This window comes from Drosophila bipectinata, chromosome 2R (assembly GCF_030179905.1).
Source record: "Drosophila bipectinata strain 14024-0381.07 chromosome 2R, DbipHiC1v2, whole genome shotgun sequence".
NCBI lineage: Eukaryota > Metazoa > Arthropoda > Insecta > Diptera > Drosophilidae > Drosophila > Drosophila bipectinata.
Window position 1 is genome coordinate 24,065,125 of NC_091737.1, and position 22,322 is coordinate 24,087,446.

The 22,322-nt window shown below is 45.1% G+C and overlaps 1 protein-coding gene across 1 annotated transcript; it reads right to left on the minus strand.

The window, feature by feature from the left end:
• Window positions 1–18,188: 18,188 nt before the first annotated feature.
• Window positions 18,189–22,036, minus strand: fj (four-jointed box kinase). The gene has a single exon (XM_017231836.3). It carries the CDS (start codon window positions 20,439–20,441, stop codon window positions 18,612–18,614), a length of 1,830 nt encoding a protein of 609 aa, XP_017087325.2. The 5' UTR covers window positions 20,442–22,036; the 3' UTR covers window positions 18,189–18,611.
• Window positions 22,037–22,322: the final 286 nt, after the last annotated feature.

Here is a 22,322-nt window from a genome sequence, read left to right on the forward strand (position 1 = left end):
TACCGATCTTTTTCTCTTCCGGACGCTGTGTGTGGCTTTGAGCCATCACAACAACAACAACAGTACCTGCCACAAACAGCAACAACAAAGTTGGCTTGACAACTTGTAAGCAAAGTGAGTGAAAATTAGTGAAAACCTCTAAAAGCTGCCAGCTATATAAAGCGGTGAATGAGATTTTTCAACATTCTCTTCGGCAAAAAATATACCCAGCTTTATTGGGGTATTTTTGAAATATTAAGAGTTTTGTATAACAGATATAAAGATATAAATTTATTTTAGTAAAAAATAAATGTGCAGTCCTTAAGGTTCTTCTTATGTATATGCAGTCCTCCTTGACAAATTCTTCCTTTAAAAATGGCAATCGAAAATTTACAATAATATATCTTTAAAGATAGAAGATGGGTATATATTATTTTCATTGAATTTTAAATACATTACATGTCTAACTCTATTGAAACCTGGAAAATCTTTATCATAAGGTACCCAAAAAACGATTGTTTCTTCAACAGTTTATTTAATTGCAAGGTTTATTAACTTAAGTATCTAAATATTTGTTTTGAATTACTTATTTAAATATATTTTGTTAAATATGTATTATTATATTCATATAACTATAAAATTAAAGTCAATTAGGTCCATTAAAAAAAGTTATCTTTACCTATCTTTTCTAATAAAATTAAAAATTTTTATGACTTTTAGAAAAAAAGTACTCTCGATGATCGTCAGACCACCTGTTAGGGTGTTTTCGTATTTCATTCGGTTGTCCAAAAAGCAACTTTCTCCGCCTCTCACCCAGCCAGCCAGCCAGCCCAGGTCCTCCTCATCTGGAGCTCACATTGCGTGCCTGGCCATTCTGCCCACTGCGTTCTTTGGCGTTCAGTACTGCAGTGTTCGGGGCTTAGTGTTTGGTGTTCGGCGGTGTACCGGCGTTCATATCCTGCGGACGTTCATAAACATGACAGTTTGAGCAATTTCCATCAATCACTTTTTTTGGCTGCTTTTATTTTGTGGGCTCTGTTTTTGCGAGCGACTCGCCGGGATATCGTGACTTTGGGGGCACGAAAGAAAACCATCTCGATGGATGGATTTCTGCCTGCAAGATTGCCAACTTAAATATTTTCACTTTATTACATACTCACAGGCGTTCTTTTTTCTCCTTGTTTTTATTATTTTTTTTTTGTGTGTGGTATGCGGTTAAGGGAGGGGTGCCAGGGGGCTGGCCAGCGGGCGGAGATCAAACAACAAAGCGGTTCCGCATGCTAATGAATGCGCAAATACAACAAACTAATTTAAACGATTCTCGATCGCAATCAAGGCGCTCAGAGGCCAGGGCTGAGCGGGTCTGTTCCAATTTTGATACAACTTTAACACCAATCAATTAGCACGATCCCAGGTGGGAGGAGGGTCCCACTAGGGAGGAAGGTTTAGGGTTTTTTTTTGGACGGGGAATCTCTAACGAACACGCAACGCACACCTTTTTCCCTTTGAGGCCATTTGGCACCTTCGCATCCGAGACCCAAAGATCTCCGATCTTACAGCCTCATCTTTTCACACGCCGTCGCTAAGTGCGCCTAAAAAATGGGGGAAAAAGTCGGTCTTACATCCAAAAGCCAGGTGAAATTTTCTATACAACTTCATTTCCAAAAAGCGAAAACTGAAACATCAAATTGCAATTAAGAGAAGTTCAACAGAAATATTACATGTGCGGGGGGAAACTGGTTTTTTTCCCAGTCCGGACTACGAACTCTCATACCCAAATCTGAATCCAAATCCATGGTCCGGGGTCTCCATGTCCCAGCATCAGTACCAGTGCCAGCACCAGCCCCGAGTCCCATGACCATGTCTAATCAACTTTGCAATCGCTGTTCATAAATTTATTTCATTTCGGACACAAATTACAAGAGAGTAGGGTGTTTAACATGCCATTCGCGTTGTAAGATCAATTGGGTTAAGCTTCGATCGAGAATCGATGGATTGCCACAGTAGCACTTCAAATTTGTTCAAATTTTTTATTAATCAAGTCTAGTAGAAGAAGTAAGGAAACTCAATTAAAGACTATTAAGACTATCAAGGATGCTGTTTAAGGGGGTTTTTTAGGAAGTATATAATTCTTTGGCTTTAAAGTTTTATGATTTGAAAGTTTCTCTTTCTACTTATTGCCTTTTAAAACCAAAACATAATAGAATTAAGAGGAATATCTTTAAGTAATTTAAATTTATTTCTTTCCAAAGAAATCTTAAGAAAATAAAAGCCAAAACGAACTGTTAAGTCTCACATTCAAACAAATAATTTATTTGCTTTCTGTTTTATTTTTTCCAAAAGATACTTAACCTGTGCTTTTTATGAAACGTTGACATCTTTTTGATCAGCTATCACAAGCCCATGAATCTTTTATAATAAACTAGAATGGACTGGAAGATATTTGCAAATTTTATTTATAGCCTTTTCGGTTTGGAGCGGTCGAACTTAAACACACTATTAGAATAGAGCTAGAGGCGATCGAGCCAGAGAGCTGGGCTGGTTTGCCTCCAAAAATCTGCTTCCCATAAATCATCCGGTAATGCCAGACGCCGGCAGCGAGTGATTGAATTAGCCGGGCCGCGAAGCCATGATATCGGGCAATACCAATTTCGTAAATTAGCCAAATCTAACATGTGCGATAGCCGGCCTGGTGGACCAACTATCGTCGGTTGCGCCTACCACATTGGAGGCAGCACCAGCAACAGCAGCGGCAGCAACTTGCAACTTGGGCTCTCGGCTCGGACCTGGCCAGAACTAGTTGTACAATAATTATCAGGCCTAATTAAATCGTTGCTTTATGCGATATCAGCCACTTGTCGCGGCCGGGTTTTCTGACACAGTTTTCTCAGCAATTCAGCGTTGCCGTCGTCGTTTTCATTTTCATTTCGGTTTTCGCACTTTGTGCCACAAATTTGTGGCTGCTTTTAATTAGCTGGGTGGGGCAGGTGGCTGGATGTGGCAAGGGGGTGTGGAATCCGCCTGATAAATTGCTGTTTGGTTATGAAACTGAACGGATTTATGGCGTACCCTAGACTGCAACACAAATCAGTGGCTTTCATCGCCACCAGAACCCCACCACCGCTGCTTGCCACTCGCCACTTGCCACAGAAACTGAAAACTCAAAAAAAATCCTCCGAGTGGGGCATTTAAGCCGGCACATAATTTACGCTTAAGCATGGCTTTTGACCAAAATCAATAAATCCACTCGGCATTCGCACAACAAAAGAAAATGTGCTGGCTAGCCAAAAGTCCACGCACCAGTCTCGGCTCAACTGGCTAGATGTTGCCACTCTGTGGCACCATGGAGTGGTATGTACATACTATACATACATAGGTACGGTGTGGTGCAGTGTAGTGCTGCATCATCAACGCGCCACTGCGGCTGCGGCCTAATATCGTTCGAAATTTATGATTTTGAACTCTCTGCCCAGTTGAACGTTACCTGGTTTGGGGCTTTGGGGTATACTTGGAGGTTCAGAGGTTTAGAAAATAACGAGTGACTTGGTTATAACATTTCGCAATGCTAAATACCTTCAAAAAATATCTAGAGCAACTACTACTCATTCTATAAGTTATAGAACTTATCTTGAGATTAGTTAGGCCTTTAATATTATTAACCTTTTACAGGATATTTCGATTTCCAAACTAACACATCGTCTTTGGTTTTTAGACTGTTTTATATTTTCATGGCTTAGTTTTTTAGCTTCGACTGAGCCCTACACTTGATTCTCATGTGATGGACTGGAACTACGTAGACGGGACGAACTGCCATTTCTAGGCGGCTGCGTGGGCGTGTCTAAGGAAGGACGGAGGGGGCTAGGGAAGGAAAGGTGTAGGTGGCAGGTGAAACCAAAAGGTGGGTAGTTCCCAGTGACTCGGGGCAGGGGGCAGAGGGCAACGTCAGTGGCCACCATTTATGTGTCTGGCAAAATATTGGCTTAACCTAATTTGTGTGGCGCGGCATTGACGTTTTTGTGTTGGCCACTAATCACGAGTTGCATGGCCCAGAGTTGCAGTCACCTGACTGGGCAGAGCGGCGAGGTGGGGAGGGCTGTGAGTGAATGGATGAGTTACCTGGAAAATGCAATAAAATTGCAGAAAGAGAAAGAACCGGCCCTGTCAAGCATCTGTCGGCGTGAGGCAGACAGTCGGCTAGGCTATCTTCCCAGCAGAGGAGCAGTAGCGCCATATTCCCCTGCCGCCAGCTCTCCTGCCCCCCAGTTGCAAGTGTTTTTCCATTTCCCCAACCCCACCGCAAGACTTGGCTTATCTAATCGTCTGACGTTTTCGGTTTAATTTGGCCAAACGCCGCCGCCCCAAGGCTTTCGGCAATAGCAACTAAGTCAAGGCCTTATGGCCAAATTTTCGCGCACTCTGCAATGTGCGTGGAGTACATGGGAGCTGGGCGGCTGGGCGGAGGGGGAGACTTGGACCAGTTGGTGGGCCGTCAACCAAATGACAGGTTAACCCACTTTCCTCCTCGAAAAAAAAGCCAAACGCCATCGCACGCATGCTCTCAGCCAGGTCTAACGAAGTTGGCACAACTATGCCAAAATATTTCACTCCGCTTGTGCCGAGTGCTCAGCGAATTTCCCTCTTCATTTTCGTAATTTTCATGGTAATGAATACTCACATGGCCGGCCTGACCCACTTGGCCGGGAAAATTGTCAGAGCCCGGCGGCAGATGGATCCCAATTGGCCAAAAACGAAGGCAACTAACTGCCGCAAGGCAATAAATTACCAGGAATTTCTGTCCGCATAAAACAAGAGGAGAATTGAGAATAGTGTTTTGCAAAATTTAGCAGCAGCTTAAATAAAATTATTCTAGCTGCGGAAGGCTATAACTTAAATGAATGTAAAAAACTATAAAGTGCCTTTCTAATTTCACCCACTGCAGTGGATGGGTATTAAACAACTCACTAAATTGTTAAAGTATCGGCGAATTACTGGTTGTAAAAAAAGAGGTAGTTTCTCAAAAACATATATATCACTTTAAGTGTTTTTGGTCTAAATACTAGGTGCTTTGTACTCCAAAAATTCCATAGATCTATTGGAGTTTACAAAATATAAGCTGAGACCCCTTCACTGTCATTTGAAGTGCCTTGAATACAGAAACCAAGTCAAAGACTTATGCAAATTATAAACAATATTTCGTTGCCTTATTGACTTATTGATATATGATCGTGCTGACCCAGCGACATGCAACAGGTTGCGGATTGCGGCAGCCACTTTCCCGCAACATTGCTGATTGATTGCCGTTGCGGCAGGTAAAATAAGCCTCTCAACAAAGATACAAAATAAAATAAAATCAAAAGTAAAAAAATCGAAATGCAAATCTGTGAGGTAGACTGTTACGTGTTACGTCTAAACGCCAAAAACCCAAAGCAATTGGTCTTGGTCAGCTACGCAGCCTGAATTCGGGCTAACAAATTGCTTGGTAAATGTTTGTCTAGTCAAGCCATTTCCGCGGCAATTGAAAGGATGGATGAATGGATGGCTGCCTTGCTAGCTGGATGGATAGATGGATGGAGTTGTTCCCACAGAAGCAGCTCTACGATGACAAGTCAAATTGCATTTGCTTAAGGGTTTTTCGTCAAACAAACATTACAAGATTACGCGAGGGAGTTGATCAAAAATCCAAATAAAAATCTGAAAAATAACTATTTTGATGTTGCTCCAGTTGGCGGAACTGTGAGCGTTTTAAAAATGCACATAAATAAATCAATGCCATAGCTAAACCCATAAACAGTCATAGGAGAACTACATAAGCGTAGGAAAAAAAAAATATAAATAAATACGAGCATAAAAAATCGAATAAATAAAATTTGAGGCAAAAATCAATTACAGAAAATGTCGCAAATGGCAAACAGAGAAAAAGTAAGCGAAAAATGTTTATTGCCTTGGCGCTGGAATTTTCAAATCAAAACTCGGCATTTTCGTTGCTAACCTGTCAGTGTGGTCAACAATCAACTATCAGGCTAACACAACCAGGGCAATAGCAACAAAATGCGGCATTTGAGGTAGCAAAAGCTTTCATTGTCAATATGAAGTGAAGTCAGGCGGCAGGCAATAGCCAACAGCCAACAGCCATCAGGCAACGGGCAACAGGCGGCATGGGCCATGGTGGCTCTAACTTTTGCCTCAAAACTCGTCGACGACGACTGCACGCAGTGTGGTCGGGGCAGCTAACAAATGTTGTTAACAATTTCATGCTGGCAACAGCAACGACAACTACAACTACAATGACAACGACAGCAACAGCAACAACTCGAACAACTGTCAATGCACATGAAATAGAAACATTGGCAAGCGCAGCTGCGTCAGTGAGGAAATGCACAAAAGGCCGAGACAGACAAGCCGGCCCAGCCAGACTGACAGTCAGTCCGGATCGCTTCGAACTGGGCCTGGGCTTGCACCGTGAAAAATAATAGGAAGTAAGATTTATAATATTCCTAAAAAGATGTGCATAAAAGTCGGATTTTCTTTAGGATGGAAATATTATTTATTTATTAAAATATTTTATTTAAATCCCCTTTTTTTCACAGTGTATAACTAGGCCTGGTTCTCCGTTTGTCTCCCGAATTGCAATTGAAAAATTGTGAGTTGTACAATAAATTCCTTCTGTGTGGGATTGCGAAACATTTGAGCTTGATTGAATTATGAAGTGCGTAAGCTCCGCTCGAGGGGGCATGTAAGGGTTGGAGCCAAGGAGGTGGGGTGTGGGGCTGAGGCGGAGGCGGGGGTGGGGCGGTGAGGCAGCAGAGATCTGTCACAGTGACACACACTGTGGCAACCCAAGACAAAAGACGCAAATGGAGCCAGGCTGCAACGCTGAGTGAGTCACTTGAGTGGCTCCACAGCTCAGGAGTTTTGTGTTTTTATCTTTTATTATTTTTTTGCTTATTTTTTTGCATATGCAAATCATGCTGCCGAGGACATGCATTACGCATTTGTTAACAATCGAAGCTACAATTGTCGGCTGTGTCTGGGCGAAGCTCATAGTTTTAACATAAATACAAAAAAAGAAGCTCATCATTGTGCACTTTTGAGCCACATTTTAGAGAACATTTCAGTCATTTCGGATCGTACTTTAAAAAGGAATATCTTTTACGAATCAGGAAACTATTTGCCTACAATCTACATTTAAAACTCGTGAGAATTAAAGAATAAAATTTTTAGTAAATTTTTGGGCAAAATCGTGATCGTACCCCTTGGAAAATTTTCAAAAATTGGGTCAATTTTTAGGTATCCAGTTTTTGATTAAGAATTGAAATACTCCAAATTCTAAGATCGGGAAGGTATAAAATTTGTCGATCGGATAATTATTGGCAAAAATATGACCATTTTTCTCAAATAAATGGACACCGAGAGCCTGTTGGCCAGGTTAAGACCATAGTCTCTAAAATTCAAACTTTTTAGACACTTTTTAGTCAATATTTTAGTCATCTCGCATCAGATTATAAAGGGGAATACCATTTTCGAATCGGGGAACTATTTGCCATCGATCTGCATTAAAATATCTTGAGAATTCAAAAATTAAATTTTTGGTCAATTTTTGGCCAAAATCATGATGTACCCCTTGGAAAATATTAAAAAATTGGGTCAAATTTTTGGTAGCCAGGTTTTGATGAAGAATTGAAGTGCTGGAAGATCTAAGATTGGGAAGGTATAACATTTGTCGATCGGATAATTATTACCAAAAATATGACAATTTTTTTCAAATAAATGGACACCGAGAGCCTGTTGGCCAGGCTAAGACCATAGTCCCTAAAATTCCAACTTACTAGACACTTTTTAGTCAATATTTTAGACATTTCCAATCAGATTTTGAAGAGGAATACCTTTTCCGAATCAGGAAACTATTTGCCGTCGATCTGCATTAAAATATCATAAGTATTCAAAAATCAAATTTTTGGTCAATTTTTGGCAAAAATCATGATGTTACCCCTTTGAAAATTTTCAAAAATTGGGTCAAACATTTTGTGTCCAGTTTTTGATGGCAGTTGATAGGACTCAAAGAGCCAAGATCGGGAAGGTATAACATTCATGGATATGACAATAATTGCCGGAGATATGGTCTTATAGGCTTGCAGGATCCTGGATTTTGCAGGATCGTAATACCTGATGGTCCACCACGGAAAATAATGGCTTAGATGTGTTTCAAAATTGAGCCTCCATATCGTCCCATTTCCATGTCAAAAATTCTTAAGGTCTTAACATTTAGTCTTAGGTATTTGGCAAGAAAAATTGCATTTAATGCCAAATCCATATGCTTCGCTTCACAAAAATATTTTTCGCTGGCCCTGGAAACCTTAGACCCGAGGCTAGACAGTCAAATAAGTTAGGCCTCAGAGGCGAGACCCCGGACCCGCGACCCGGTACCCGATTGGGTGTTAATGGAGGGAAATCTGTGATTGGGGCCACGGGGGATCCCCACACCCGATATGTGGCAGTTTCACCTTCGCTCAATTACGGCGACCGGCCGACTGGATGACTGGCTGAGTGGCTGACTGGCTGCTTGCCACAAATGTCAACCGCTCTGGGGTAGCTTTCTTTTGGCAGCCACTGTGTGTGTGCCATGCGCCTGGCCTGGGTCCTGGTCCTGGCTTACAACTCCATCGATTGGCAGTTTTCCTCCATTACCATTTCGGTTTCGCCAAATCGAATATTTGCAATCTCCACTGCGACTGCGTGGGCCGTCGCGAAAACAAAAGGCACTCGGAGCAGCTGGGAGCTGGCTGGGATCAGTTGGATGCTGGATATGATAAATCTGTGTGCCATGCATTATATTTCATTGCTTAATAAGCCCGGCAATCTCGACTGCCTCTGTCCCCGCCCCCGCCATCGAATAAGCGGTGGCAACTGGTTTGCTCGGCGGGTCAAATTTTTTTATATAAATTGTATTTTTCTTTATTTTGTTGGCTGGTCTTTTACTTTTGTTTTCCATCGGCTGGCAACTCGTGACTTTTCATATTTATGGGGACAGCAACAAGTTTTTTTATTTTTAAGTTAATTTGGCAAGGGAACAAGCGATCCGAAATTATATTTATATTTAATTTAATTGATCATTAAGACTTGGGGCTAAATTGAAATTTATTTCAGCTCCAAATATGCAAATCATTCAGATCCAGATGGGGGCTTTGGATAGAAGATCGACCCGAAATTAATCACAAATACCTGAGAGTTACCTTTGGTTATTTTCGGCAAATCCCAGATGCAGATATTGAGTTACGCTTGTAAATCGAAATCTGGAAAGTATTCCAGTAACCAGCTGGACACGTCGCAAATATTGTTAATCGAACACCCAACAAGCCGATCGGCTACTGCGTTTACACGCGCTCCACTTGTGGCTGGGGCATGGGGCAAGGGGCCAAGCCACATGGTCGTGGAAGGGGCGAGGGGCCGTGGAGAGGCTGTGGCGGCAGTGTCGGTGTCGGTGTTGGGGCCATGTTCACGCAAGTAAGACAAGACGTGACCATAAGAACCACGAACCAGCAGCGCCGGCTGAAGAGATATCTCAAACTCTCAAAATCTCAGCCAAGCTATACAAGCTTGAAGTTTGCAGTTTTCCTCCAAAAAATACTTGGAGGTGAGCCAATTGGAGATACTCTTGCTTAGGAGGTAATACATTTTATACTAATTTAATAAAAATAGTTCTTATAGATCCTTTATAGATGGTTCTATCCAATGAACCTTTTCTTAACTTTAGTAAGGCCAAACTTTATGGCTTCAAGTTCGCATAAATTCTAGAGTATTACCAGTATCGGCTTTGGCCAAAAAAAGCCGTCTATGATTTTTGCAAAACTCTCTGTAATCAAACACCATATAGCCAGCACAGAGAGCTACTGTTTGACTACACTTTTGGTTGGTGTTCCTATAGCAGCTGCTGCTGCTGCATGTTGTTGAGGTGCAGTTGCAAGTTGCAAGTCGCGAGGCGTGTGCGCCTGATGCCTTGGCACGCCCCACACTCGCTCAAAGTCAGCGGTCTGAGCGGTTGGGGAGTGGGGCAGGCGATGCGTTAATTATAAACGCATTAGGCAGGCCAGGGGAATTAGAATTAGAATTAGCTTATCGCCCTCCGCTCACACCTTGCCCAGACTCTTTCGGGCATCCCTCCCAAGCTGCCGGCTGAAACAAAATGCTAACAAGACTGAGGGAAAATAAATAAATAAATATCGTAAATAAAACGAATCGTTATCTGGTCAGGGACTGACGCCTTAGTCGGGCCGAGAAAGAGAAAGGTGGAGGGGGGCTGGGTAGCAGGAGACCTGCAATTAATCACAGCTCCGACCAAATGATTCCCAAGCTGATTTACATAATTTTATGAACAAACAAACAAATGAGAGATGGAGGGGGACATCTGGGGCAGACACAACAACATTTGAGGATTTCGAAAAGAGATTTCACTGCTCAAGATTAGCCATGTCTCTGTCCCCTATTGACCTTTTTAGAGCCTCTTACCTTCAGGAACAACAAACAGAGGGAAAAGTTAAATGAACTGCAAGTGCGAGAGAGGATGAGATGATCAACTGTCGTTAAAAGATTTATTGCACTCTGCATTCCAGCTCCCCAGCTCCTCGGCTCGGTTCTTCCACTTTGTGGCCTATAAAAAAACGCCAGGCAATAACAACATAACTACACACAAAAAAAGAGCCACAAAATAGCTTGAACTTTCGACACCTTTTCGAGGCTGTAAAGAGAAATGTGAGCTTTGTGTGTGTTCTGAATTGGTTTTGCCTTTATTTATTTCCACTCGATTTTAATTGCCAAGAACGAACCTGGTGAACTTTCGCGTAGTATAGGGTTACCAATATTAACGGCTTCGTGTACGGGTTCGGGGGGGTCTGTGGACCTAAATGGTCTGTGGACTCCGGACCAAATGCATTCACCACATCCAAGTGAAGACCATGGCTTTGGCCGTAATGAAGTAATTAAGTCTAGAACAGTTCCACTCTGCCAATCGGATCGGCTTGGCCAAGATCACCTGGCCCACCGTCAAGATGGCCAAAAGCCGCAGGTCATTAACAAAGCAGACAAAACACACACCGGACGAACGACTTTTCGACTTGTCAGCCCTTTGGAGAAATAGACCAATCAGCGTTACGCAAAATCTCATGTATATGTATATTTCTGATGACGATTTGCAGATCAAGTGGCGCTCTCCAGATACCCCACTACCAAAAAACAAAAAAAAAGAAACACGATGTCTCATGAATAACATTTTTTAATTGAGTTACCAACTGTGAGATGGGCTGGCTGGCGGGATGGCTGGTCAAACATTTGGTCTCGGCGGTCTCTGTAATTTGACAGTTTGGTGATATTAACGCGATTTGACAGCCACAGTGACAGTTGTGTGCATCTGTGTGTGTACTCAAATCAAACAAGACAAATAAACCGCCGATCTGCGCTCTGCCTTTTGTCAACCATCCATCAAAAAAGGCATCGCAAAACACCAAAATGAGTAGAAAAAGAACCAACAACGACGTCGGGCTGCAACAGCATCATCTTGGCCATGTATTGTCAATGAAACTGGTTTTTGGTTAGCATCATTCCGTCACTCAGCTCCAGACAACAAAATTCCAGAGAAAAAAATAGTTTTTAAATTTTTTCAAATAAAAAGTTAAGAAGACTTCTTTCAATAAATATAAAGAATTTAATATTCCAAAGAGACATGAGAAGTCTAATTTCTTTATATATATTTTTTTCCTGTGTATCTTTTGGTCCACTCTGCGGCCAAATACGCACAAGAGGCTGGCAGACGGCATCGGTAAACGCACCGCAGCGATGCGCTTCAAAGATAATAACCAATATGCAACAGCAACAACCACGGCTGAGGCAACACGGCAACAGCAACAACCTGTGTAACGACCACGCCAACACCAAACACCAAAACACCCAGAACAACAAATCCCAACAAAAACAGGCTCAGAGCCACAAACAGACAAATACAACATATATGGAAAAATGGGTAAGAGTGATAGGTGGGGGGCAGGGGGGCTTGGACAGGGACACAATCGGAGAGGGAATGTTACAAACGAGTGAAAACTAATGGAAAATAATGGAAAAATATATTTACAATAGGCAGAGCCAAAAGAACCGCTAAGCAGAACTTGAAGAAAGAGGAAAATCTTATAAAGATTTGAGTGACAGAAGAAAACGGAATGACAGGAGGGGGGGTGGAGGGGAGGAGCAGGTGAGAGGGGCGATTGTCAGAGCTGGAGTCGGTCTTGGGGCTGGGGCTGGGGAGACGACAGTGACAAACATTAGAAAGCTAATGAAAGTGAACCACAGATACAAAATAACAAAGAAATATCCAGACAAAGAAATATTTCTAAATCCACACACTCGTCGCGAGATCTTCAGATACTGCAGATACTTTTCACGTTAAAGATCTTCAAGTGGCTGGCTTTTCATTATAAATAGATGCTGTATCTTTGGCCATTTGATAAATTGATCGGGGCATTGTTTGAAGGTTAGCTCTCAGGCACTTTGCATGCGATATTTGCATTTGCAACTGCCCCCTTCAGCTCCCTCTGCCTCAATTGCGTTTTTGTTGTGCGACTCAATTAGAACATAGTGTTGGTGGGTTGGGGGTACTGACTTGGGGGTACTGACTGCACACAGAGTTCGCCCACGCGAATCTCAGAGGCATGCGAAACTGGAACTGCGACTGGGTCCGCGATTGCAACTGGAACTCAGAATCGTCGGCCAAATGGCGCCAGCTCCACAGATGTGTTTGTGTGAGAAAATCCAAGCTAAAAACAGAATCTAGCAAATATATTTTGCACTACAGTGGAGATCCTTCAAAAAGACTCCAGCAACACAGGTCTAGAAGAGGAAAGACCTTCTGAATAGTAGAGAAACCAATGCAAACCACAAAGCCAGGCTAGTTCTGGTTTAAATTAGAAAACTAAACTAAGAAACCCATCGTTTATCTACTGTACTGGCTGTGTGAATTATTTTAGCGACCCAAAGTCAACTAACATGCAATAAAAGACGTTAAAGTGAACATTAAAGCTAACATCGTCCATTTTCCAATGCAATTACTTAGCTTTTTGTCGCCGCCACCGATCTCGAGAGTCTCGAAAATCGCCAGAGTCGTTGGGGTCGCCGGAGCGGCGGAGGCGGGTAAGTAATTACCCCAGAAGGTATCTATCTATTTTGCGGTTCAAAATCTATCATAAACAATCTATAAATTTTCATTATGCAGATCGGGGCGATGGCAATTGCCCGGATTGCTTGTAGTTCTTCTGAAGGTCAGCCAGTCCGCCGTCCGCCGTCCGCCGACCGCGGTCTACAGTCAATTACATGGATTGGGGTGCGACCCAAACAACTAATTAAACAGATCCATGATCGCTGATTGTAATTGAAAGAGCAACATGGGCAACAGCAAATGTTTTCGGATCGGCAGGGGTCTTGGAGTTTGGGACTCTATTTAGTGGGTTGGTATGGCAGGAATCCCGCGGGAACCCGGTATTAAGGCCGAGTTATAGGTTTTAGGCGGCCAGGCCACGCCCTCGCTGGTCCATCATATGCATTTGCACAGATTACTAATCGTCTTTTTGTCTTCATTTGATGGCTTTGGGTTTTAATTATTCGAGAAATGGTTTTCCAAAACAGACCAGCTCAGCGAGATGAGATGAGAGCCCGCATATCTTAAACGTTCCGTTGTGTTGTGATGGTGTCTCGAGCCCATTTTCAGGTGTCTGTTAATTTGTTTTCCCCCCTCGTGGGACCCGTGTCCCGTCCCGGCCCACCCCTTCCCCACATGAGGATGGCTGGGACTGCCTTAAACTCGTCTGACCCTCATCGTCTTTGTTTAACAACAAATGCTTGACTTGGGCCAAGGTGTTAAAGCTTGTCTCCGCTCTACAGTTTTGAGTTTCCATTTTTTTTTCTTCATTTCGGTTATTTTTGGTTATTTTCGAGAACCGCTTTCCTTCTTATGTTAGTCTAGTTCGGCTCGTAGGCTTTATAATTTATGATAACCGAATGGTTTCTATGAAATTCTCCATGGAGCCAAAAAGAGATCGCCTCAGATTTGGGGCAAGCATGTCGGATTTGGTTAGACGGACAGCGGATTCATATTATTATGTTGCACATTAGCTCAGAGGAGGGTCGCTTCGATGCTCCGATGCCCTGATCCATCCATCGATCCATGTATGCATTTATAATTCAATCACGAGCAATTAACTAGGAAAAATGCATCAGTCGAAGAACAAAAGACTTAGGCAACAAACTTGAAATTTCATTAGTTTGCATAACTGCCCTTTTCTTTCTCTCCCCCTATGTCTCTCTCTCTCCTGGACTGTGCCTTGTGCGTTTTTGACAAATTTGTTTGAAAATTTCCAAATTGAAAAGATTCATTCATCAGCGGGACCGCTCGCATCATCATCATCAAGGCAGGCAGCCCGAGAAGGCAGGCAGAAGCCGGGCTCAGGGTATTTTTAATGGATTCCAACATCCCAGGTCCCAAGTTTGGGCTTTTCTTGTTTTTTGTCTGCTGCTGCTGTTGTTGCTGCTGCTGCTGCCGGGATGAGAGTCTTAGGCTCAAAGGTCCCATGTGCGATCTGACCCATTGTCGTTATAAATTAGCGCAATCAATCAACTCACTTCACCTGATTCGCCCGAAAAAGCGAGATGGCATCACAACAAAAGAGTCCAGACAATCGAAAACAGGTTATCCGCCCAAAGATTCAGATAGATAGGGCCGGCGAATGGGTAAGATACATTTATTTTGTGTATTTTCGGGGGGTTAGGCTCTATGTCTGATAGATCAGAACAGAGACCAGACAAATTTCGGCACTTCGTCAATGTCAAAACGACAGAATCATTGACCAGTTTTGTTAAATTAATCAGCAAAATTGTTTAATGGCTTTCGAAAATCCATCTCCTCTTCGGCCAGTCTTTGGCTAGTCTTTGGACTAAAATCAAAAGTTATATTTTAGCTGGAAATGTTACCGACTGGCTTATCAGAAGAGACTCGCTCGTTTGCCTATCAAAGCCATCGAAGACCGATCTCGGCTCTTTCTTCTTTTCCGAGCCAATGTTAACAAGAAGAAGTAGAAGACGGGCAGTCGAGTCCCAAGAAAAAGCAGTTAAGCATCTCCCATCCCTCCCTGCTTTTCAGGTGTAAAATGAAAGAGGGTTTTTCATCAGATCCCAAAAGAGCCGACCATAAATTCTCAGTTGCCCGCTTGCGCCCTGGAAACTTGGATGAAACCTTTTCCATATAATTTTCCTCCGTAGCCTCCAGGGGATGCGCACTTAACCGAAAAATAAAAGAATTTCAGAAAGCAAAGAACTCTCCCTTTTATTTGAAGGGTTTTTTTGTCAGGATTATGATATGATATGATTCAGTTCGATACGATTTGCCTCCTCGGGGCTTTCTTTTTACGAGTGGGGAAATGTTTTATTTTGATGCTGTTGGCCGGCACAATGTCTCTCATTATTCGTGGCACAAAGGAGTTGACTATTCAGATAGCCGGCAGTCTTTTCTGTGTAGTATGTGGGCATGGGCATGGGCACGGGTATGGGCACTCTATATGGATTCCAGGTCGCCGGTGCATTGATTTTTTGTTCATATATATATATTTCTTACGTAGCTGCAGGTGCGGAAGCAATTTGTTTAGAATTTTCGCTGTAAACGCACCAGCAACAGCAACAGCCATAGCCATAGCCACAGCAATGGCAATGGCAAGAGCAACTGCCACATGTTGCTGACGGGCGGACTGGAAGGGGAGGGGCAGGGAGACAGGGGCGCGGACATTAAATAAAAGCGAAAAGAGTAAACACACAACACGAGAAAATATTGCATGCAACAACGCGGTTCCCGTCTACACCATACCGTACTCCATGCCCCATAGTGGACTATATGGCGTATGGAGCTTGGAGTATGGCGTATGGGTGCTTGTGAGCATACAAATATGCAAATTATTGTGCACACAGAGCGGCCACGCCAACAACAAACAGCAAACAACAAGCAACAACAACCGGGCAGAAGAAGCTGGCAGATTTGTTTGGCCTGCCAGGCAGTCAAGTAAAAAAGTGAGGCAACGACTTGATCGCCGGGCACAACTAGCCAGGATGTATTGGCCCGGACCGAGTCAACAGCGCCCGAGCGGCTAAAATATATGGGCTTGAACTTGAAATTTTTATAGTCGGAAATTAGTTTGAATGAGTAAGTGCGCGATAAAGTGTGTCCAGGATATCCCCCGTATGCCATTTTGCAATTTTACAATCATTTTAAATATTCCAATAAAACAAACCATTAATTTTTTAGCTCCAAAACAATTACCATATGGCCCATAAATATCTATAAACTCTATGCATTAATACAAATGTTACAGCACTTTATGATCTGCCTGGAATCCAGATCCGAAGAAATGATTCTTTGTTGAGGAGAGTCATAACCCCACCTAGGGACTTGAGTGCTCGTATAAATTATATTTTTGTGTCAATGCCAGTGATTCTTTACGATATTTCAGATACTCCGTTTTATCATCTACGAGGAGCAATTGGAAGCCGGGGATTAGCATTAGTGGCATTACGTTTTATGGGGCCCTTGGGCGTTTTATGGTTTGGGGCTCGGCATCCCAGTCCAGTATTAATAAGTTCATAAAACTACGCGCCGTTGATGTTGGCACATTTGCTTGGCGTTTGCAGTTTTTGGGCCATAAACCGTGTAAACTGTAAACTGTAAACAAAGACTCGGTTGGTGGGCAAAGCATTTCCGAGATCTGTAAACACTCCGTCTCAGGTTGCTCCATCTAGGTATGTTCTACGGTTTCTACGTTCTTTCGTCCATCTCTCAATTATATTGTTTTATTATGGTTTCATTTTGAGCCAAGATGCCGAGCGGAGGCCTCAGAGACAAGCTCCGAGAACCAGAGACCAAAGTCACTGCGAGATACATTGTACGGCCCGGAGCGAACCGAAAAGGTAAGACGATATTCGAAAATGAGTTTTGCGGCCAAGTCTGTGAACGTGTTAAAGTCACAAGTTCCCTAACACGTCTTTAGGTTATTTGATATATTTATTAAACTAGCCGAACAATTTTTTATGCAGCTCTCGGCCTTTCTTCTCGCTCCCTCTCGCAGCCGGCGAGCTTGAGATACTTTATCTGGCGGGTACGAAACGGGTTATCAAAATATCTGCGCTCTGCTCAGGCGTGAGTTGATTAACTCTCCGATGAGGTACATTTTTTGGTAGTTGGGAAACATGGGAAAAGCTATCTGGATTCTAAATTCCCAGTATCTTTTATGGGAGGCTCATATAGGGAGAAAATGGGCGAGTATTTTGGCAAGAAATTTCTCTCGGTGCAACATTATTTCCATCTCCTTGCAGCTTCACTTGCCACTTCATCTGCGCGCCTTGGTCCATTTCATTTTTTATTTACGTGAACTACTCTGGTGTCCAATAAAATATACGCAGCGAAATCAGATGCAAAACGTGCGACAGAGAAAGAGGCGGCAGGAGAGAGAACGAGAGAGCGGGACGGGTAGAGAAAAGATTCTCAGCATCTTGTCGCTGAGACACGCGGACGCACTTAATGAGCAGCGATCTTAAATCTTAAAGTCAGACAGAGGCTGCCAGGGAGAAGAGGCATGGAGACGGTTGTATCCACACGAGCGTGTATCTCCAGACACTGCACGTAGCATGACTGTGTGTCTGTGTGTGTGTGTGTGTGTTTGTGGAAAGTATCTCGAACTGGCTTTGGTCTGGCTGCATCTTTCTCCGCCACTTGAGAGCTTGAAGAGAGCCAGAGAAGCGGTTCTCAAATGCTTATGAAGATATTATGAAAAGCAGCATAAGGTTCTGACTCCGTGCATCTTTGGGGTGTCTCGGTGTGAGTGCCGCAGCAGCAGTCGCAGCATTATGTGGCAAGTTCCATCTCCATCCGAAGGGGCAAGTTGACAAATGCTAGGATAGAGGAACGTGGACGGGTATGGGTTATGGAATTGGGAACCAGACTCCGCTTCCATCTCACCTGCAAAAAAAGATCAATGACAATTTATTGTCATGACTATGTAAGTTCTCACAAGGCGCAGGCGTGCTCAGATACTCAGATACTGAGATACTCAGATACTCGTGTATCTGCAGATCTGCATCTGCATCTGCTGGATGGTTTTCCATATTTCAAAATGACATTCGGCTGGCGCACTACGTTTGCTTTTCGGTATATTCGTTGTTTATTGGTTTTAAAAATTAAAATGAAATCTACTTAAGCCTGGTCTTCTCTTCTTTCTTAGACAAATATCACAAACAGATGGTTAGGGCTAGCTGGGCTTATTCTATACAGATACAATTACGGGAGTAGGTTAAACTTAATACTCTGGCATTTACACGATAATCTTCAGTGGACCACCCTCTAATACTTGGATCTGCTCTGCACGGGGGGCGTACGCTGGGCTCTTGGCTCGATCGTAGTAATCATAATTAACTTTAAACAATTTACAAAATAGATCTAGTAATCGCTCCTCTAATACAGGCTGGCACGTGCGTACGTACACCCCCGCTCCCATGACTATCCAGATGAAGATGCTCCGCCCTCTATTTACAGCTGATCAGTCGAGGTGTTGTTGGCTTCATTAGCTGCCCTGGCACTTGTGCACCTGTCCGAGCACCCGGTCGATGCGCTCCACCAGGATCTTGACGGACTTGTCCGGCAGCGACGGCAGGACATCCCGCACTCCGGGGCTGGTCGTCTTCTCGAAGAGATCGCGCAGCTTCTGGCCCGGCCCCGCCGCCCTCAGGCGCTGGAGGGCCTCGATCGTGGGTCGCCGGAAGACGCAGAGGTTGTCCAGCAGGAGGCTGTGATAGGCCTCGTACTTCTTGAGGAGACGATAGCCGTGAAGCAGGCCGCTCTCGTTGTCCAGGAAGACGAGCAGCTGGGAGGCGGGCTGGCGGGCGAGGTTGTGGGCCGGGGCGGCCATGATGTCGGCGTTCCATTGGAAGTTGTACAGGTTATTAACCACGCGATCGAGGTTCGCGATCAGGTAATCGAAGACGATTAAATCGGACCATTGTGCCAATTCAATTAGCCGCTGCACCAGAGCTCCTCCAGCCTCGGCATCTCCTCCTGCACCCGCTCCTCCAGGGCCGGCTGCTGCGGCTGCACCTTCTTTGCCAGCTCCCGTCTCTTCAATCGCACGTGATTGATGATCGGAGCTTGGCGAACTGGCAGCCCCCAACCGCTTGAGTAATCCCGTCTGCCTTTCGGGTTCGGTCTCCCTCTCGCCCTCCCCCTCCAATTGGCGCGTCAAATTCCAGACATCGTGCTTGTTGAGGTGCCGCTCCAGCGGCTGGAAGGGCTGTGGAATGCCAGCGGGCTCGAGGTCGGATAGCCAGCGGGTCAGCACCACCGGTCGGCGCTCCTTCCACTGGGCCTGACTGATGTCGCCCAAGGCAGCCGCCCAGTTGGGCGTGGAGGTGTCCACCACTGTGGCGGCACTCGGTGCCAGGTTGCTGATGTTCAGCAGTTGTCCCAGGTAGTAGCTGAAGATCTCGCCCTGGATCTGGTCGGTGTTTTGGCGGTAGCGGGCACAGGCCCGTGTCCCGTCAGCGAAGATCACCAGACGGTTCTGCATGCGCCCGCAGCCCGCCTCCAGGCGGACTACGCGGCCCTGCTCGCCCACGAATCTTTCCCAGCTGAGCTGGTCCTCCGAGGCGAAACCCTTGGGCAGAGCCTTCTCCACCACTGGTCCCCAGAACACGTTGTCCTCGATGAGGCCACTTGGGCCTTGCGTCGTGGTGGTCACCGGCGAGCGAAGCGTCTCCGCCTGCGTCCTGCGCTCCGGAACCTTTTTGGTCAACCTCCGCTCCGGTCCCTTCCGGTAGCGTCCGCTGGCCGTGCGCTGGACGTGGAACTCCTTGATGCTGCCGTCGTTGGTGTCCAGCTTCTTGACCACCATGGAGTCGGGGGCATCCTTGTCCTGCTCCAGGTGGAAGGCGTTGCGGAAGACCTGCTCGGCACTCAGCTCAGAGTCCTGCTCCTCCTTGATGAAGGCCACGCGGTAGTTGTTCTGCAGGGGCTCCACTATGATTTCCTGGAGCATGTCTGGCGGAGATTCGGCGGCATCGGGGCTACGGGGCAGGCCGAACATGGGCACTACCACGCCCAGGGCCATGCCAAAGACGAAGGCGGCCAGGATGCTGAGGAGGCAGGCGCGACGCTGCAGCGATCGACGCCGGCGCAGGGACAGCAGCGTCATGTGGGTGGCCTCGCTGGAATTGGGGTTATCCTGGAGCTTCAGGGAGGGCGCTGCTATCACGCTGCAGGTGAGCTGCTGCTTCTGCAGACCGCTCAGGTCAAGGCCCAGGGATTGCTGTTGTTGCTGTAGTTGCTGAAGTTGCTGGAGTCGCTGTAGTGATTGCAGTTGCTGTTGTTGTCCGGCTTCCAGGCGCTTGATGTCGTACATTTTGCCGGCGAACCGTAGATCCTTAGTTCCCTGCTCAAGCCCAGACCTCTGGCTCAAAGTTCAGGCCGCGCATGGGGGGCAGGTGGCTGGCGGACAGGGGTAGCAGGGGGGCGCGTGGGTCGCTTGGGCAAGAGGGTGGCTCCAATATGCTGGTGGTGCACAAAGTCGTGAAATTAATTTCTGTCTTTGTTTAATAAATATCGGTTCTTGGCCTCGTCCTCGTCCGCGTCGTTGTTGCAAGAATCTTCCTTGTTGTTGCAGTTGCAGTTGCAGTCTCGGTTTGCCCTCGGACCGGTTCGAATTTTTCCTCTACGATTTCCACAATTGAAATTGAAACAAAAACACAGAAACGTGCTCTTCCTGCTAAAGCTCCTTGATCGCTCGCAGATCGTCGTTCGTTTATTTATTTTTATACTCTCTGGACCGCTGGACAACGTTGGCTTTTTTTCGTTTTTTTGTTGTTGATTTTTTTTTTTCGGGTTTAAGTTCGTTTTGTGTTGGAGTTTTGGCGTTTGGGGTTTGGGGTTTGGGTTTTGGGTTTATCGATCTATTTTCTGCACGATCACTTGCTGTAATTTTTTATTATACATTTTTGCTGGCCGTTTGTTTGTTTGTTTGTTTGTGGGCGACTGACTGTTAGCCCGGCGGGTTAATATTTTGTGGGGCGGCTGGGCCCTTCAGTTTCTTTCTATTTCTTTATTTTTTTTTTTGTTTCGCTTTTAATTTGTGCAGTTTGGCGATTTCGGTGGGGCGATAAAAACTATTTCGTGGCTCGGAGCTATTTGCCTCACACACCCCAACACACGCGCTAGCGCGAAGCACACACACGCACACACTGGCGAGGCGACGCAGGGACACGTGAGGTTGTCAGGAATTCCCAACCCAACCGATTCGACCGATAATTGCCCGCGCAGTGCAAACACCAACACGACAATAATAACAACAACACCACCACCGCCAACAAACGGCCAGGAGCTGGTCCAACAATATCCGGCGGGGCGGCGGGCAGCCGCGTGGGGCAACCAAGAAGATGATGGCGAAAAAAAAAAAAACGTAAAAAGACAAAGTCCTAGGAACGTCGCTGGTCTTTGCTTTTTAGGCTTTATCAATTTAATTTCTTGTCTCGCACCTCCGGCTCGGCTCGGGTTTGGTTTATTTTTCGCCCTTAGTCTCGTCTCTGGAGCTGAAGCTGGAGCTGGAGCTGAAGCTGGTGCTGGTGTCTGGTGCTGTGTGCTTTATTTTAGGCTTTTTGTCCGCGCATTCGATCTCGTCGCTGCGCACCGAACGATGTGTGGAATTTTTATGCCTCCGCTTTATTTATTTTCTGCCTTATTTATATGTTTGTCCTTCGTTCGGCGGACAGGCGGACTGACACTGGCGGTCGGGCGGATATTTTTGGCGGCGTAACCGGAGTTTAGAATGTCACACCACTACTACTAATAATAGTACATCTGCTACTGCTACTCGGCGTATCTGCGAGTTGCAAGACTTCACTTTTCAATTCTGATTTTCACTGGCAAGTATCTGACGGATGTGCGACTGCGCGCCTGCGTACCGTTCGCTTTGAGTTTCGCTGACAAACTGACGGCTCATCGGCTCTCCCCGGTCTTAGTTAAAGACACGCGGCGGCGCATGGCTCCGGTGCTCACCTGCTCGCCTGCATACCTTCTCTCTTGGCCACCTTTTACGGGAGAGATCTCTCTCGACCACCTTGGCTTGCCGGTTTTTGAGTCGATTTTGAGTGGAATTTTGGATCTGTGCTCTTTGAGTCGAAAGGTTCACTCTCTTCGTTAATATGCTACTAATGGTTGGACTATAAATTAATTGTTAATTAGTTAAGAACTAGTGGAGACTTGTCCGTCTGATATCAATTGAAAGAAT

Bases quoted from the DNA above. Each gene is read 5' to 3' on its own strand.
- fj (XM_017231836.3), bottom strand. From the start codon at position 20,441: ATGTACGACATCAAGCGCCTGGAAGCCGGACAACAACAGCAACTGCAA.